This window comes from Mus caroli, unplaced genomic scaffold, assembly GCF_978045245.1.
Source record: "Mus caroli unplaced genomic scaffold, Mus_caroli_1 scaffold_4, whole genome shotgun sequence".
Taxonomy (NCBI): Eukaryota; Metazoa; Chordata; class Mammalia; order Rodentia; family Muridae; genus Mus; species Mus caroli.
Window position 1 is genome coordinate 135604663 of NW_028227259.1, and position 18512 is coordinate 135623174.

General features: G+C 46.7%; 1 protein-coding gene across 7 annotated transcripts in view; it reads right to left on the reverse strand.

The window, feature by feature from the left end:
* Positions 1-4146: 4146 nt before the first annotated feature.
* Positions 4147-18512, reverse strand: part of Auts2 (activator of transcription and developmental regulator AUTS2) — a 1097294-nt gene continuing 1082928 nt past the window's right edge. For all 7 annotated transcript variants that reach the window (XM_029477062.2, XM_085837231.1, XM_085837234.1 and 4 more), the window contains 5 exons: positions 17848-17989; positions 11743-11820; positions 10300-10383; positions 8388-8610; positions 4147-5608 (listed from right to left, as the gene is read on the reverse strand). In XM_029477062.2, the coding sequence (XP_029332922.1) occupies positions 4351-5608; positions 8388-8610; positions 10300-10383; positions 11743-11820; positions 17848-17989 (1785 nt within the window). In that variant the 3' untranslated portion in view covers positions 4147-4350. The remainder of the gene's footprint in view (positions 5609-8387; positions 8611-10299; positions 10384-11742; positions 11821-17847; positions 17990-18512) is intronic.

Sequence of the window (18512 nt, forward strand, 5' to 3'; positions counted from 1 at the left end):
AGGATGGAACATATGACTTCATGCATGCTAGATAAGCATGCCAGTAACAGAGCTGCATCTCCAACTTTCAGAATTCTGTCTGGTCAAGAACCAATTATATTCTGGCAAGTGTCCCACATTTAATAGATTTTTTCCATAAATGCACCAAAAAGAAAATGTTGAGAGTTTGAAACACACACACACACACAGTGTATGTGTGTGCTGCTCATACTGTTCTTGTGGTCCCTTTACTTTCAATTTCATTATTACTACAGAGGCCTAACTTGTTTTTCAAGATAGAGAGTCAAACAAGATAAGAGTCTTGGCTAATATCACCATAGAATTCCATCTTCCCCTCTTCTCATGCACCATACATATAGACCGTCAACAATCGCATCTTATTTTTCTCCCTCCACCTTGATTGAGGCTGAGGAGGGAAGCACAGCTAGTGCCGTCACACATACCCAATCCAGAGCGGTAATTATCGCATCATTATATTCGCTATTTCACTTGTCATGTACCATTAGAAGGTAACAAGATCATTGTCAGTCAGAGATTGTGGAGATAATTAGAGCATCTATAGGTTAGCGGGAAATCAAATTGGTGCTGGTACCCATCAAGGCTGAGGCGCCCAATGTAATTAGAGGGGGAATATGCAGAGGTTGAGACGGATTGAAGCCCGTGGGGATTAGCCACCATGACTGATTGGAGAGTGACTCTTCCAGGATCTGACACTGCAGATGGCAATACCAAAATAGGTGTGTGGTTAAGAGGCAGTGAGGTCTGCCAGAAATAGCATGTCAAAGAGCATCTGTGACATCTGTGACACTGGAGTCAGCAGAGTCCAGGATTTGATGTGTTTTTCCAGCCCACTGGTTTTCTCTTCTTCCCATCTTGTTTTTTTCTAGTCTGGTAGTTTCTCTAGCTATAAAATGGTGTTAAGCCAAGTGGGCTTTTACTCACCTATTGTTCTGACTCTTTCAGGTTTAGGGGTTTTTCCACCCCTCCTCCCAGATCATTAGCTCTCCAACGTTAGAAAACCAGGAACCTGAGTTACAAGTGGTTGTGAGCCAAACTCAACAGCTGTGCTCAACATGTGGGTCTCAATCCCTTTGCTGGGGGGTTGGGGGTTGTCAAATGACCCTTCCACAGAGGTCACCTAAGACCACCAGAAAACACGGATATTTACAATTCCTAACAGTAGCAAAATTAGCATAGCAACAAAAATAATTTTATGGTTGGGGTTGAAAACCATGATCTTAACCCTGGACCAGCTCTCCAGTCTCCCAGCTCAGCTTTTTAAAGCCTGTAAGCTCTCCTTGTGTCCTTTCCCTCCAACCAGGGATGTTGTCACATGTCCCTTGACTTTACTAAGAGCTCTGTGGAGCCTCCAAAGTCCACACAGTAGTCCTGATTTCTGTTCTTCTGTGTCTACGTTACCCAGCAGCTACCTCGCTCTAACTGACCTCAACTGCTCTTTTCCTACCCCACTGAGGTGCAAACCTTTAACCCAGTGAATGCTGCAGTTTTAAAAGGAGCATCAGCTACGTTTATTTTTGTAATGTGTGTGTATGCCTGCATGTTTGTGCACATGTATGCATATATATGTGAGGGCACACATGTGGAGGTGCCCTCACAAGAGGATATCTTGTAGGAGTCAGTTCTACTGCATGGATCAACCACGTGAGGACAGAACTCATGTCCAATTCAGCAGCAATCTCCCTGTCTTAGTCTAAAATAAGAAAATTTACGCTGCCCCTTTGCTGGCCTTACAGACGACCTTGAACTGTAAAAACAAACAACAGATGCATGTGTGCGCATGGTCACATGAACCCCCAAAAGCACATGTGCACAGGTGTGCTCTCCTTCCACCACATGGTCCCCGTGATGAAACTCTGATTATCTGTCAGACTTGGTGGCCTCCATCTCCCAAATCCTGGGGGATTACAGGCATGCACCGCATCAAATTTCTGTGGTGCCTGGGGTGAACCTCAAGGCTTTGGGCATATAGGGGACGACTCCTACAACTGAACTCTAACCAGTTCCCTCTGGTGGATTTTGTTCAGAACATACAAATCGCATCGCAAACACAAATACTTCATCAGCAAAGGACCCTGGGCCAGCTGATGGTCAGCCCCTGGACTGGGGTGCTCTGGCCCTGGGGGTTCCAAGGCTGGTGGCAGAGGTGGGGTGTCTTTTCTAGAACCTGGTCTAGAACCCTGGGGGGCTTCTTCCCTAAGCAGGAGTGGCACCTCGCACAAAGAAACATCTGGAAGCTTGGTTCACATTTTTTAATAACATGGCACATTTACATTACACAAGAAGGCTCCTCCAATGACACATGCTGAAGATTCCGTTGCTTCCCCTCCTGTTCGAGTAGGATCTGGAAAGGACTTTTTTTTTCTTTCTTTTTTTTTTTCTTTTTCTTTTTTTTTTTCTTTTTTTTACATACAAGAGAAACAGCCAAAAGGCCTGTACAAGAACAATCTCTTTACAATGCTGAGACCCTACCACTACAGTTCCAGTGCACAGAATCCTTGGGATTTTTTTTTTTTCTTTTTAGTTGTTGTCTTTTAAAAAAAAAAAATTAAAACGAAAGAAAGAAAACAAAACACCGCACACATCTGGTGTCCACAAAATTGGAATTCACAACTAAACCTTCTGTTGACTACTAAAATAGATCTCTCTGCTTTTAGAAACAATGGTCTGTAGTTTACATTTTTTTTTTTTTGGAAAATAAAACAAAACAAAAAACAGGATAACAATGTCAGATAGCACTTTAATATACTAGAGGACCAAATGGGGCTAATTTTTATTTCTTACATGTATTTTACAGGCCAGTAGACAAGATATAGTGTATTTTCTCGGCTAGTAAAGTCATATTCTCTCCAAATATGTAGACAAGAGGGTTAATGTCCTTATAAAAGTGTCATGAAGACATTAAGACTGAAGAAAATACAACACACACACACACACACACACAAATGCACACAAGAGCGCGTGCATGCATGTTCTCTCTCTCTCTCTCTCTCTCTCTCTCTCTCTCTGCCTTCTTTCGCCCTCGGTAATTTCTGATGGCTCTTACTAGATCTACCTGCTCAGTTCAGCTCTGCCCAGGTTTCCCATTTCTTATTGGAATATAAACCATTCACACTGGGCTCCGGGTACCTTCTTCAGTTACTGTGGAAACGTATCCAACGCCTGAGAAGACCCAGACAGCTTTCTTTCAGGACCCGTGTGAGTGTCCTTAAATCATACTGTGGAACGAGGAAGCGTGTCCGTGTCATGAGCCAGGACATGGGTTGCTGCGGAGGCACGGTGCCCACTTGAAGTTGCCTGCAACATTACACCATCAAAGGTGACCAGAAATTCTGGTGACCTGTTTGTGCTGGCAGACACAGCCCACCTGCCCCTGATTATTGGCAGAACAATCCCATCTTCCCTGGGCAAAGCTACTTCCGGTTCTTAGCTACACTTTCTAGGGGGTGGACCTTTCCCCATTTCTCCCCAGAAGACCACAAGCAGCAACTTCAGATGCAAAGTTCCAGCCAGGGTTTCAGATTTAAAAAAAGAAAGAAAAGAAAAGAAAGAATGAAAGAAAGGTGTTTCTTCATTTGAAAAACAAAAACCAAACCAAAAGAAAAACAGTTGTGTAACATCTCAGGTAAGCGCTCGTTCAGGGAAAATATGACCTTAAGTATGTTGTAAATGGATTTGAAAAGGCTCCTTTGAGTTAAACGGGCTTAGGGGAAAAGCCCTCGTATTCATTGCATAGTTGAAGGGTTTAGCAGATGGGAACGCGGCCTCCTCCTCCGAGGGCCGAGTTCACTGATATTAGACTTGTAAATAGCACATTTGAAGAAGTATTAATGTATTATGTTACTTAATCTTTACCTATTTACATCTGTACAAGTAAAGCTTTTGTCTTTATCTTTTGCATATATGAACCGTCAGCTCACGAAAGCAATCTCTTTTTACACTTTATGTACAAAGCCTCCTCCTCTGAGACAGCTCTGGGTGATGGATAGATGTCCCCCCCCCCCGCCCACCCCCGTGATCATCAGATCCCTGTGTGTCAGTACCTTCACCGTTTTGGTTCAAATCAAAGTTTTAGGCAAGGAACAACAACAAAAAAGTAAAGAAATGTAAGAACAAACAAGACCTGGCTAAAAGGTCTGAAAAATTCCAACATTAATATACAAAAACATTTCAACATCCAAACAGAGTGTCTGTCCTTTTTTTTTTCCCCAGGGGAAGAGTTGGAGCTCTGCACCTCTCAAGTTTGGGGGTGCGGGAGTTGTCTCTTGAGTCTGGGGGGTGGGTTCCCTGGGGATTCCTCCCCCACTCCGAGGTCTGCCTTGTCCTCCTGGCTTACCGAGCTTCAATGTCCTTCAGTGTGTGGGACGGTGGCCTCTCTCGGATTTCAGCCGACAGAGGCGTAGTCCTCCGGGGGGATCCCGGGCGGCCCCCCAATGTGGAGATGAGCGGAGGTGGGGCGCTGAGCGCCGCAGTGGGCGGGGTCTTGTTAAGCAGTCCATTCTGGTGGCCTGCAGTAGGGCTGATGCGAGGGTAGTGCATACTAGGCAGGCCTGGTGTGAGCAGGCTCGGGTGTGGGAGGTGTCCATCTAGAGAAGCGGGGTGCACAGGGTGCAACCGCGGATGCTCATAGTCCTCCCGAAGCACGTGCAGCCGCTCACGTTCATCCAGGTGTCCTCCTCGTTCGTGCTCCCGTCGAGGGTCCACGGCCAGCGGGTGATGGTGGTGATGGTGGTGGTGGCTGTAATCATGAGGCTCCCTGTCCCGGAACGAGCGGTCGGCTTCATACAACCGGGGTGTGGAGAGCCGGTGCAGGGGGTCGTTCCTGAGCAGAAAGTCCCTGCCCAGAGGGTCTCTTCGGTGCATGTCCAAGTCACGGTAAGGATCCCTCAAGGGGTCCCGCATAGGGTCCCAGTGGAAAGAGGGGTATGGGAAACGCTCTCCCCCTGGGATCGGACTGAGGCCCATAAATGGGGTCACCATACGTGTCCTGTCCAGACTACCGATACTGTTCATGGCATGGATGCCAGTCACTCCCACGGTCATGGGCATGGATGCCAGAGGCCCTGGGTGCACGCTGGCACTGGCTGAGGAGCTGGGCGGAGGTGCCTCTGAGGTCCTGTGGGCCTGGGGGGCCTCAGTAGGTAGGTCGTGATCTTCCTTGCGTTCCTCTTTGACCTTGACCTCGGCGTTCTTCTTGGGGTTCTCGTAGGCCGGCTCACCCTTGCGTGGCTCGGCTTCCCGACTAGAGGTGCTATTAGGCCTGGTGCTATCCACGCCTGGTGTCCTCACGTAGGGCGATGGCACCCGGGACAGCTGCTTGGGTTCCTCGCCTGCTGCACGTCCCTCGTGGCTGTGCCCATCTCTCTCGGGCAGATGGCTTTCCTTGGCTTTGTGCTCTTCGGTGGTCAGGTCCTTTCGGGATCCCGAGTGGTCTCTCTCCTTCTCTTTTGGTTTATCTTTCTCACGAGCCTCAGTATTCAAATGACCCCTGGTCGTCGGATCGGTGGAGCTGCGGTTATGGCCCAGGGCGCTCACCGGGACGGGAGGTGCTGGGGAAGGATGGCTGGGGTGTCTTTTCTCAACGCTTTCCCTGTGAGAGGGAGATGGGGAGAAATGAAATGGGCTTGCTAGCCAGGCAAGGGGCGGTCAATGAGATGGTAGTGTGAGGGAGGGCTTCCGCGTGAAGACAGCCACCTGCTCTAATCTAGATTCTCGAGGCAGCATCATGGGTGCCTACAGATGAAGGTGACTCGGGGGTGGGGAGACTTAGGGACCTGCCTTGACCAAGGTCATGAAGGGAGTGCACAGAGAGCCACTGAGGGTCAGGGTGGTCACTGAAGAACATAGAAGCTCATCTGTTTAGCTTCTTGGGACAGCTTTAGCTTAAGAATACAGTTCTAAGAGCCCAAACACAAATTAGGACTTATCTTCACACTCTGGATAGAAAGTTGAGGTAGGGACGGGTTTAATATATCCATGAGGGAGCTTTCTGGCAGCTGACCCTCAGGACAAAGGTATTACTTCAGGTTGATGGATGTAGATCAGTGGTTCTTAACCTATCAATAGTGACCCCCTTGGTCATGTGATCCCTTAGGCAACAGGGGTTGCCTAAGACTATCAGAAAATGGGGTTATTTACATTATGATTATAACAACAAGCAAACTTACAGTTATGAAGTAGCAGTGAAACTAATTTTATAGTTGGGGGGGTGTCACAGCGTTCAGAAGGTTGGGAACCACGGATGCAGATACAGAATAAGGGGTGTTAGAAAGGCAACCCCACCCTCCAGGTTACTGGAGTACCAGACAGCCCCAATCTAATGTGTACAGATGAGGCTGTAGCAGATGTGGGGTCAGAGCATACAACCTCACTGACTGAGGACCCTGTTAGAGGACTCAAAGAGACTGTCAAAGGAAACTTCCAGGGACCTGGCTTGGCCAGGAAGTGTCTATGGACTGGGGATAAAAGGCAGAATAACAGAAGATAAACAGTTCAAACTCGGAGAGTTAAGAGGGAGAAAGCTGATAGGTCACATCTTAGGACAGATGTGGGGAAAAGATGAAGGGAGGAGCCATATGTTGTGCGGACAAAGAGGTGGCAGAGGTCAGAGTCCAGGGACCACAGTGGAGGTGGGGTGGGCTAGGGTGGGGGCGGTGCCAGGGAAGCTGTCCTAAACATTCTGCTTCCTGCTTACATGCAGAGGCTGACAAGAAAAATTTAACGGGGAGAAAAGAATACAAACGTATTTTAAGTTTTCCTCAACTTCAATACTGGAGGCTCCATCAAAAGAAACCAAAGCCTATATTCTACTCAAGAATAAATTATTCAGAAACTCCATATTCTATGGTGGGACCCCTTTAGTACTTTAGAACTTCTATGGGCTGAGAGTTTTTTTTTTTTTTTTTAATTACAACTTTCTTATATGGTAATTGTCTTTTTCTCCCATGTAAAACCAACCAATGCAGTGTGACAGCCTATGAAAGACACCGTATCATTTAATGTTTTAGACAAGAGTTTCTCTAGGTATCCCTGGCTGGCCTATGTAGTCCAGGCTGGCCTTGAACTCACAGAGATGTATCTGCCTCTACCTCTGGAGTGCTGGGATTAAAGGCACATGCCTCTTCGTCAATCATGTTTAGAATTGGAAAGTTGATTTCTTTTAAATGATTAGGGCACATACATGCACGATATACAAAGCAAAGGCAAATTATAGATCTGAATCAAATTTGAATTTGTGTGTGTGTGTGTGTGTATGTGTGTGTATGCCTGTGGGCATATGCTATCCAGCAGCTGTGCAGATTAGAGGACAGACAGCCTTGGGTGTCAATCACAAAGGCAAGGTGAGACAAGGTCTCTGGGGTTGTGCACCCACACTCACTACTGTGCCTGTCTTTGCTCAGATGTTGGGAATCGGAACTTAGGCCCTCACACTTGCAGGGTAAGGGCGTTCCCCACTGAGCCATCTCCCTAGCCCCAAATTTCAATCCTAAGTACAAAAAGAAGTGACTCTCAAGGTTTGGGGTTGGTTTTTCTTTTCTGTTCTTTTCTCTCTCTCTCTTCTTTTTTTCCCAAGTGTATACTGACATGACCTATCAGTTCATTCAAAATGAAAACAGCCTAAAGAAACAACGGAAATGCCTGTGGCATTCTGCATAAAAATACCGAGGTATTTCTTCTTTTGAGATAGATTTTTAGAAAACAGTTAGTATGCAGACAACAATGGTTAGTAAAATTAACAATTCCCTGGAAAAGCAACTGCAAAGCAAAGCTTCCTGTTGCCGAGGTCCAAATTCAGATTAGTTAAAAACCAAACCAAACCAAACAAACAAACAAACAAAACCAAAACTATACGGATTATCTACGAGCCCCAGGGTTTTGAGTTTGGATGACGCTTGAGAAAAACAGGATGAGGTGATGCAAACATGACTTACGAGGAACAAATGAAAAGGAGAGAAAAGAGAAACAAAACAAAACAAAAAAACCACCTATGGGTGACTGGATGGACTTCACGACTCAAAAGCAAACATGGCAGATTCATGCTGTGTGTGTCTGGCTGTCTACAGGAAGATGTCTACTTGGACGCGCTAATGTTTTGGGGACTTCGGGTGGCTTGGATGTCTAGCTGCACTGTGTCTTAGTGATAGGCTAAGGTCACCATCTGCTCTGTACCATGGAGTGCAGGGAGGGCCTCTCTGTACTGACTTGCCCCTGCAGGGTAAGCGCTGGGTAAGGAACTGGGGAGCTACAGAGGTCTTAAGCACAAGGCTGGGACACAGGCTGGGGTAAGGGAGAGGCGGGGTGGCTGGTTCTGGCTGTGTAGCAGAGGACGGGCTCCCCCAGTGGGACTCGAGAGAGGTTTCTTTTCGTACCTTTCCTTGTCATCTTTACTAACGGAGGAGTCTCGTTTATCTACATCTCTATCTCTGTCATGGGCTGCAGCGGACGCACTGCGCTCCAATTCCCCTGGCTTCAGCCAGGGCGGAGGGGTCGGGAACGACGGAGGCGTTCGGTGCAGCCGGTTCCAGGGTTCGTGAGGATTGCTAAAGTTCTGCACACTGGGGCTATCCTTGTGGCCGAACACTGAGTTGGGTGCTGAAATGGCGAAGTGGAGAACAAAAAAGGGTTTCAGAGAGATCTCAATAGAAACCTGTCGGAGTGAAGGTACTTACCAAAAACTTTAACAGCATTCAGAGTTAAAATGAATACATGTTATTGGCAGCTGGAAAAGGAAGGAGATTAACACACTCATTAGAGGAACGCTCGTCCTACACTGTAGAGGCAGCTCACAGCCTTAAAAAAATAAAAAAAAATCAATGGAAAAGAAAAAGTGAGAGGGGGCCAAGCTGGTATGCAGCTACCCCATCGGACATGTGCCAGCATGCAGAAGTTCCAGGCATGCAGAAAGGTGCGTGATGACCAGACGACAGATGAACAGGTAGGTCGGTTCGGCAGAGTCCACTGGTCCTCCGCCTATCACACCCTGCCGGATGCTACTCCTTCTGGCTTTAGTCAACACGAACATGGAAAGACCATGCAGGACCATGTCCTTAAGAATGCACCGATCTGCATGCTGTGTGTTTGTATTGTCTGTCTGTCTGTTGTCTGTCTTCCTTTGTTTTCAGACAAGATCTTATGGGTCCCTGGCTGGCCTCACATTCCCTGTGTAGCTACTGTGATCCTACTGCCTCTGCCTTCCCAAGTGCTGGGATGAAGGCTTGTGGTTCCCGGTGGGAGATATACAGGAAGATGAGACATCTCACACTGTTTATGTAATGCTGGGAATGGAGGATGCCCGGCGGGCCTGGCAAGCCCACCAAGTCACACCCCTGGGCTTGCTAATTCTTCATTGTACTTTTTTTTTTTCAGTCTTGTTACATCAAAAGTAAAATGAAATAACATTTTTTATTTTGAGCTGTAACCAAAGCAAACTACTTGTAGTTACTGAGCAAGTCACTATTCCTGATGGACAGAGCCTATGGCAACAGTGGACTTACGGAGTTTACATGCTTACAACCAATTTCAATGTTTGGAATGCTCTATCCCAAATTTGTATAATAATAATAATGATAATAACGATAATAATGATAATAGCAGTAATCAAATAAGAAACCACATACACTTTCATTTATGTTTACTTTATGTGTATGGGTATTTTTGTCTGCATGATTATATGTGCGCCATATGTGTGCCCAATGCCCAGCCTATAGAGGCCAGAAGAAGGCTTTAGATGCCCTGGAACTGAAGTTACAGACGGTTATAAATTGTCATGTAGGTGCTAAGAAACAAGCTTAGGTCCCCTGGAAGAGCAGCAAGTGATCTTACCCACTGAACCACATCTCTCCATCCCCAAATGATATTACCCTTTCATGGTACCTTAATTTGCATTTTATTTTCAACAGAGTCTCGCTATGTGGCTCTGGCTAGCCTGGAACTCTCTCTACAGACCACAACTCAGAGACTTGACTGTCTCTGCCTCCTGAGGGCTGGGATTAAAGGCATGCGCTACCACACTCATCCCTTCCCTCGGCTTCTAAATGATTTTTGGTGGTGTTGGGGAGGGAACTGAGGGCTTTGCCCATGCTAGACAAACTCTCTCTGATTGAGCCATGCCCCTAAACCCTCACTGGGGATTTTAGGCAAGTGCTTTGTCACTGACCCACATACTCAGCTTAAAGTAGTTTTCCCAACGTAAAGTTTCCCTTCGTGTCAAAAGGTCTGAAGCCATATATGGGTCAGAGAAACTGCAAAAGGGAGGTATCAAAATAATGGAGAGGTACTCACTAACTGAAGGGTTTCCAAGTCCCCCGAAGGCATTGCCACCAACTGCAGCGAGGCCCGTGAACGTAGACGGCCGGTTAAAAGGCTCTGTGAATGAGATTGGGAAGGAAGAAATGTGGTCACGGGCTTGTGAGGGAGGAACACAGGTGCCTTGGCAGCTGGGAAAGCAACAGACCCTCTTTGATGCACTCTGGCTCTCCTGATGGACTGTGTAAGGGCTTTTCTGTGCTTGGACTTAAGGCAATGGGTTAGCAAGAGTCCCAAGGGGTTTGTTTTCCCAGTGTCGTCCTTTGCATGATTCAGCTATGTACTTGGGGTGACTGAGCAGACTCAGGACCCAGTGCTCTAAGCTGCCTTCTTGTCTGCAAAGTGTTTCTGTCTCTGGCTCTCTCTGGCCCTCCTTTTTGTAGACATGTCTCATTTAACTCAGGCTGCCTTCAAACTTGATCTAAGTCAAGGCTAGCCTTGAACTGATCCTCCTGCCTCATCTCTACCTCCCAGGGGCTGAGATGACATGCATGAACAAAAATGAGATACTACTGGGCTAGAGAGAACACTGGGGTTTGATTCCCAGCACCCACATGAGAACGTGAAACTGTCTTATAACAGTTCCAGGGAATTTGACACTCGCTTCTGGCCTCTGAGGGCAACGCAGGCACATGTACAGACATTCATGTAGGCAAAACATCTATACATGCAAAACAAAAATAAGTAATAAAAGCTGGGCACGGTGGTTTACATCTTTAATCCCAGCACTTGAGAAGCAGAGGCAGGCAGATCTCTGTTGAGTTTGAGGCCAGCTTGGTCTACAGAGAGAAACCCTGTCTCAAAAAAATAAATAAAATAAATAAAATAAAATAAAATAAAATTCTTCCTATATATTTCCCACCAGGAACCATGGCCTGTGACTGACTTGACAGCACACTTCTAGGAAATAACTGAAAAGCCACGGGAGGTATAATCTTCCTAAGAAGAGACACGCTAACAATAAAGTATGAAGAAGTCAAGAGCAAAGAGTGCAGCTCTCTGATGCAGCTCTTATAACACTCATTGCATCTCTCTTTATAGCTCTTAGAGGGACCCCTAGATATAAAGACAAGGTGAGCATACTCAGAACACACATGTCCTGAGATGGCAAGGAAGACTTCCTACCCGAATCCCTTGTGATAGTTAATACTGAGTGCCAGCTTAACTGAATCTAGAATCACTCGGGAGACAACCCCTGGGCACAGCTGTGAGGAAGTGTCTTAGATTAGGCTGAGATGGCACAACCTGCCCTCCTCATGGGGGAGGGGGACACCGGCCAATAGGGTAGGGCATTAAACTGAATAAGGAGGAGAAGATTGCTGAGCGCCAGCATCCTTCTCTCTCTGCTTCCTGCCACTGGGCCCCACCCTGACTCCCATGAAAGGCGGCAGGGAGTATCCCTCAGACTTTCTGACTCACCTAGGTGAGCGGCAGGGTTGAGAAAGTTACTGTGATGAGGTGGTGGCCCAAACGGGGTCCCAGTAGGATGTGCAGCACCTGCAAAATCCAACAGAGCAAAGTCAGAATTTAGAGAAAAAACAAAAAACAAAAAAAACAAAACAAAACAAAAAAAATCAAAAACCTTCCTAGGGCGGGGCTGAAGAAAATGTGTTAAAGTCAAATCCCAGTGCCTCCACAGCTTTGGCCTGTACACCTGGGTAAAAGACAGTGTTCCTGTTAGGGACAAAAGAAGGCGGTCCTCCCCCACCTTTCCCAGCTGCATTGGGAGCCTGCTTAGTTTCTGTCATCTGGGGAGAGGGAACTTAGTTGAGAAGATGTCCCCATCAGACGGGTCTGTAGGCCAAGCTGTGGGGCATTTTCTTTGTTTATGATTGATATAGGAGGACCCAAGCCACTGTGGGTGGTGCCACCCTACTCAGGTTCTGTGTGGTATAAGAAAGGGTAGGTGAATGTGAGTCTGTAGAGCAAGCAAGCGATTAAGGATCCTGCATGACCTCAGCTTCAGTTCTTGCCACCGGGCTCGAGCCCTGACTTCTCTTCATGGTGGACTGTAAGCTGAAATAAACCATTTTTCCCCCAAGTTGCTTTTGGGGGTGATGTTTTATCAATAGAAAGCAAACTAGACTGGCTGGCTACTGTTCGAAAAGGCATTTGCTGCATGCGTGTGTGCATACATGTGTGCAAATATGCAAGTATCTACATGTGGAATCAGCCACTCTCCACCTTGAAAATTTTGAGAGAGGGTCTGTACCAAACCTAGGACTTCTCACTGACTCTGCTACTCTGGCTCTCCAGGGAGCTCCAACTCCCCAGCTCTGGACTCAGACATGCACACTACTATGCCTAGCTCTATGGCCTCAGTCCTCTTGCTATATGGTGAATACTTCACTGACAGGGCCATGGGCCCCAAAACTACTTCTTTATGAAGTTGATGCATAAGCATTAGGCCTGGTTAGTGAGGTGGGGTAGATCCAGAGAACAGGAAGCCTCTATAACTAAGTCTGTCTACAGAGATGCAGGCTTGCGAACACGGAAGAAAATTCATCCCTGAAGGGCTTCTTAGGCACCTCTAAAGTAGAGTAGCAGGTTAAGGGCTTCCTTCTTCAGCAATCCAGGGACACGTGGGTTTTTTTTTTTTTTTACTTCATAGGTAAACCTAAAGCTGCAGACATTGCCGCATTGAGAAGTCTCCTGCCAAGACTATGGGGTGTTGTGGGTTCTTACCATCCACTGAAAAGGCCCTCACAAGGCTCAGCACCACCAAATGTACTGCTGGGTGTTGATGCTAAACAATAGGAGGCTAAGCCTGCCAATGCCTCTTAACTGCCAGTGCCAGGAAGGGACACTTTATTCCTGTTTTGAATCCCCAAATCCTCAGTGTGGCTCAGTTGGTAGGATGCTTGTCTAGTGTGCAGAAAGCTGGGCTCCAGCCTGAGCACTGCAGAAACTGGGTGTGGCAGTGCATGGCAGCCATACTCAAGACGTAGAGGCCAGAGTTCAAGGTTATTTTCAGGATACACACACACACACACACACACACACACAGAGAGACACACTCACACACACGTACACAAGGATTGAGCAACTGCCAGGGAACCCAGGTTTCATGTACAGCTCCTTTTATACGAGTAGTAGCTGTAGTTGTTGTTCTTGTGGTCAATTTGAATTTTAAAATTACATTTACTTAGTGTGTGTATGTGTGAGAGTGCGCGTGTACGCATGTGTGTGTGAAGCGCATGCGTGCCACAGTGATGGTGATGACGACTACTACTTCCTGTTCCTGTTGCTGTTCCTCTTCCTCCCCCTCCCCTCCTCTTCCTCGTCTTCTATTTGGTTGATTTGAAATTTGGAATTCCATTTGCTCACTTAGCGTGTGTAATGTGTGAAGTCCCTGCAGGCAGTAGTGCACATGTGGAGGCCAAAGAACAGCTTATGAGCATTGATTCTCTCCTCCTACCATGGAACCCAGGCATCAAACTCCGCTGAGAGGCTTAGTGTGACCTTACTCCCTGTGCCATGTTGCTGGTCCCAATTTACCATCATCATTATCATTATTATTACTCTCTTATTATTTTAAATTTTTTATATGCTTGACTGTACACAATACCACACATGTGCCTGGAAGGTGTGAAACTCCCTGGAAGTGGTGTTACAAAGAGTTTTGAATCACCACATATGGGGGCTGGGAATCACCTGGGTCCTCTTCAATAGCAGCAAATACTCTCAACTACTGAGCCATCTCCAGTCCCTCAAGTTATCTTTCTTTAAAAACGCATGGGATCCCTTTCCTGCAGGAAGCTGGGAGAGAAGGGGAGGAGAGAACAGAACGTGTGTGTGTGTGTGTGTGTGTGTGTGTGTGTGTGTGTGTGTGTGTGTAGATGTGATTTGGGGAAGAACATTATTTTTAAAAGCTTTAGGTACTTAACTTGTTAATGTCAGCGGAGAAGGCAGCCCTAAGGAGGCTGGGAAGGCAGGCCTGTCTACGTGCCTCACCAAGGGCAGGCCTGTCTACGTGCCTCACCAAGGGCATCTGTCGCAGGTGTGGGGTTGGGGTGCTTACTTCAGACTCTGGGGAGTCACACTCAAGCCCTCACACTTGCCACGACAAACACTTTCACAACGAACCGTCTCTTGCAGCCCTGGATTTCTCTTTTGCATCTCTGGAGACCCCAAGGGTCCTGTGGGCCTGGGTTTGCACAGGAAGGCTCAGCACATAAGGGCAAATGCTGGAATCTCAAAATCTGAAGGCACCTAAGGGGTTATGTATCCACATGATACACTGAGAAGTAAAAACCAACTTCTTGTCTGCACAGAGTGAACATATTCCACAGCCTTCATTAGTCACCACCAATGTTGCCAGCCAAATTAGAATGTGGGCTACATACTGTGCGGTACATGCTAGTTAATGCTCTGACAAAAACCCAGGCCCCTGGGGATGCCCACAGTTCCAGGATTATTGAAGCAAAAGAAGCCAATTCATCCATTTGGCTGCAATGAAGTCCAGGGAGAAATCTCTCTATTTCTTTCCCCAAATTGCTCTCCATGTATCCTTGTCTCCGAACTAGGTGCCATGGTAACAGAGCCTTCAAATACATTCTGCAAGCAGAACCCACAGGAGGAAAACCTGAGACTCCAGCTATTCCATCCATCCCCAAGGGTGTTGATTTGCTGTGACCACAGGGCTACTGTGCTGATGTTGATGCTTCTCTCGCGCTCAGTGCAAGAGTCAATGGGTCTACCAACGCAAATCTTGGATCAGAGCCGGAGAAGGCAGTGGACAGGATGGATGTGGAACTTGTTCCCTTAAGGGTCAGAAATGGTGGACTCCACTGTTTTTTGTTCCTAAGGGTAAATTCGGATTCACACAGCGCACACATGAAGCCACGAGGGTTGTTAACTACAACAAGCGAGCGGAGCACCACCACTTAACTATTTACCGAGCTCTGTCGCAGGGACTGAGTACTAATAGCAATTTGAAATATACTGTGTGGGCAGGAGATATAGTTCATTTGGTAAAGTGCTTTCCCAGCATGCATGAAGACCTGGCTTCAGTCCCTAGCGCTATATAAACTAGGTGTGGTTACATACGGCTTGTGATCCCAGCACTCAGTAAGTAGAGACAGGAGGAGCGGAAGTCTAAGACCAGCCTGAGCTATGTACAGAATCCAAGGCTACCTCAGGCTCATCAGACCCTGCCTCAAGGGGGATAGTGGGGGTGGTGGGAGGAGACAAGAAAGCAAGCCGGGTGGGGGTGGCACATATTTTCCCAGTATTCAGGAGGCAGAGGCAGGCAGATTTCTGATTCTGAGGCCAGAGTGAGTTCCAGAACAGGTAGGACTACAGAGAGAAACCCTGATTCAAAAATCCAAAAAGACTGAACAGGAGCTAGGTGTGGTAGAACTGTCATCTTAGGACTCAGGAGGCTGAAGCAGACACTAAACTACCTATACATAGTGAGTCCCACACCCACCAGGTCTAAAAGATACAGGAAAACACTGAATGTTAAGGACACTTGGTATCAATAGGACCTGTGCTGGCTGGTGATTCATTTGTGTATGTGTGTAGTGCCTATACTATATGGCTCATGTGTGGAGGTCAAAGGACAACTTTCAAGAACAAGTTCCCTCCTTCCACCATGAGTCTCAGGGAATCAAAGTAGGGACATAGAGATTGCCAGTAATTGGCTTTGCTCACTGAGCCACATTCCCAATCCTGGCATGGTTAGTTTTAACTGTCAATTTGCCACAACCCAGAATAACCTGCTAAGACAATTTCAGCTGAGGAATTAACTAGTTCAGGTTGGCCTGTGGGTATGTCTGTGAGGGACCGCCTTGATTATTAATTGACCTGGTCCACTATGGGCAACACCATTCCCTAGGCAGAGCCCTGAGCTTTGAAAGCAAGCAGCTAGGGTGTGTTTATTCTCTCTTTGCTCTTGACTGTGGATGTAATATGACTAATTGCTTTGAGTTTTTGCCTTGGCTTCTCTTCAGTGATTAACTGTAGCCTGGAACTATAAGACAGATAAACCTTTTTCTCCCCTGAATTGTTTTCTTTTTATTATTTTATTTTATTTTAGTCAGGGTATTTGGTATATCAACAAAAATGAAACTATGACATTACCCAAATATTCCATATGACCGCTACTTTTGTCCTGTGTGTACCTTAAGCAGATAGCGACAGTCCTCGGATACCCTCTGCCTTCCTCCCCAGCTGGACCTTCTGCACTGAGGAGACCCTGGGAATATATATTCTCAGAGCTGAAAGAGTTTCAGTGACAATATGTTCTGCAACAGAACAACCAGAACCAACTGGGCCATTTGTTTATCTCAGTCCTTATTAAGGGCAGTGCCTTTTTTATTGTTTGCTTGCTTTAGTTCTTAAAAATGATTTTTTGAGTCAGAGGTTTGTGTAACCCAGAATGGCTTTGAATTTGCTATGTACTGAGGCTAGCCTTGAACTCTGATTTGCCTGTCTTAGTCTCCTAAGTGCTGGGGCTATAGGTGTGTAACACCATGCCCAATTTATGGTGTGCTGCAGGGCCAAGTTGCTAGCTAGGCAAATTCTCTATCAAATGAGCTATATCTCAATCCTGTTTGTTTGTTTTAAGAAATCATGGCGCAGGCTTTGCTTACCATGTAGCCCAGACTTGCTCTGAATTATCATGTTTCTCCTGCTTCTGCTTCCAAGTACTGACACATGAGACCTAAGCCACCAAACACATGAAGCTAACCTGTCTTGACTGCATGCCTCCTTCCTGGGACCCTCAAAAGGCAGTGATTGTCACAGTGAAGAAACACTAATTGTTTAATAGGCAACAAAAATGTGAAGTTAAATTCATCCTTACAGAATCCCTGGATTTATTGCTCTTCCAATCTGCCCTGGAAAGCTCTCTGATCTTTTTCAATAGCTTTTCATATACCTTTGAGTTGTCTCTGTTGAACAATGGAATAAATGACCAACTGAAACAATTCAAGTATGTATATGCATTCCTGTGTGTACAGATGCACATGTGTATGAAGACCAGAGGTCAACCTTAGATGTTATCTCTTATGTGTTGTCCACCTTGGTTTTTTTTTTGTTTGTTTTTGTTTTGAGAGAGGGTCTCATTATATAGACCTGGCTGCCCTGGAACTTGATATGTAGACCAGGCTAGCCTCAAACTCAGAAAGATCTGCCTCTCTCTGCATCTCAAGTGCTGGGATTAAAAGCATGAGCCACCACACTTTATCCCACACCTTGTACTTTGAAATAGGGTCTCTAATTGACTTACACCGATAAGCTAGGCTAGCTGGCCAGTGAATCCCAGGGTCTAGCCTGTTTCTGCTTCCCTACTGTTGTGATTACAAGCGTGGGCTACCTCACCCAGCCTGATTATCTCTTGGTCCTTGTTGAATGAAAGAGGGGTATATCAAAGAAGCAGGGCCCACCTCTCTAGTCATGTGGGGTACCTCACAAGCTGGAATGACTTCTATTCTTTAGTTATTAAGTGGTTAGGGATACTGAGTCCAGATATCACTTTGAATTGCTGGCTCTCTACACCACCCCACTCTCTGAACTTACCAGCGGCGGAGAATAAAGTGGAAGGTCGTGCCAGATCGTGGGGGTGATGAATGGCTCCGAAGAGACTAGGGCCTGGAGGACGGCTCAGGAACTCAGGCTTCAGCCCAAAGTCCAGCTTGTGTGGGTCTGACTGCATCTGTTTCTAAAACAAGAGGAAGGAGAGAGGCTGAAACTGGGAAGCCAGCAGGCAAAGAGGTATTAGTGAATAACTCAAGACAGGAAGGGGTGGGTCAACGCTGAGAACACTGTGAGAATGAAGCCTTCGAACGCCAGGAAAGCAGCCTGGCCTTGCAGGGACAAACAGGGGCTGCTATAAGGTGGCATCTGCTTCCTACTGGCTTGGCCTCTGAAGTGGTCCAGCTTGAAGCATACAGCCAAGTCCTATTCATTGAAAAACTAGTACAACTCTCCACGCAGGTCATCGTTTTGTTGTAGAGGCCCAGTCTGCAGATTCTACCCATATCCCTCCATCTCACATAGCCCAGGCTGGCCGGGCCTCTAGCCCACTGTGCCACTGAGGATGGCCATGAAGTACTTATCCTCCTGCCTCCATCTCTACAGGAATGGACCATCATGCCTTATATGATACTATAAATGAAACTCGGGACTTCCTGCAAGCACTCTGCCCAACTAAGTCACATTCTACACTGGGTTCATTTTGAAGA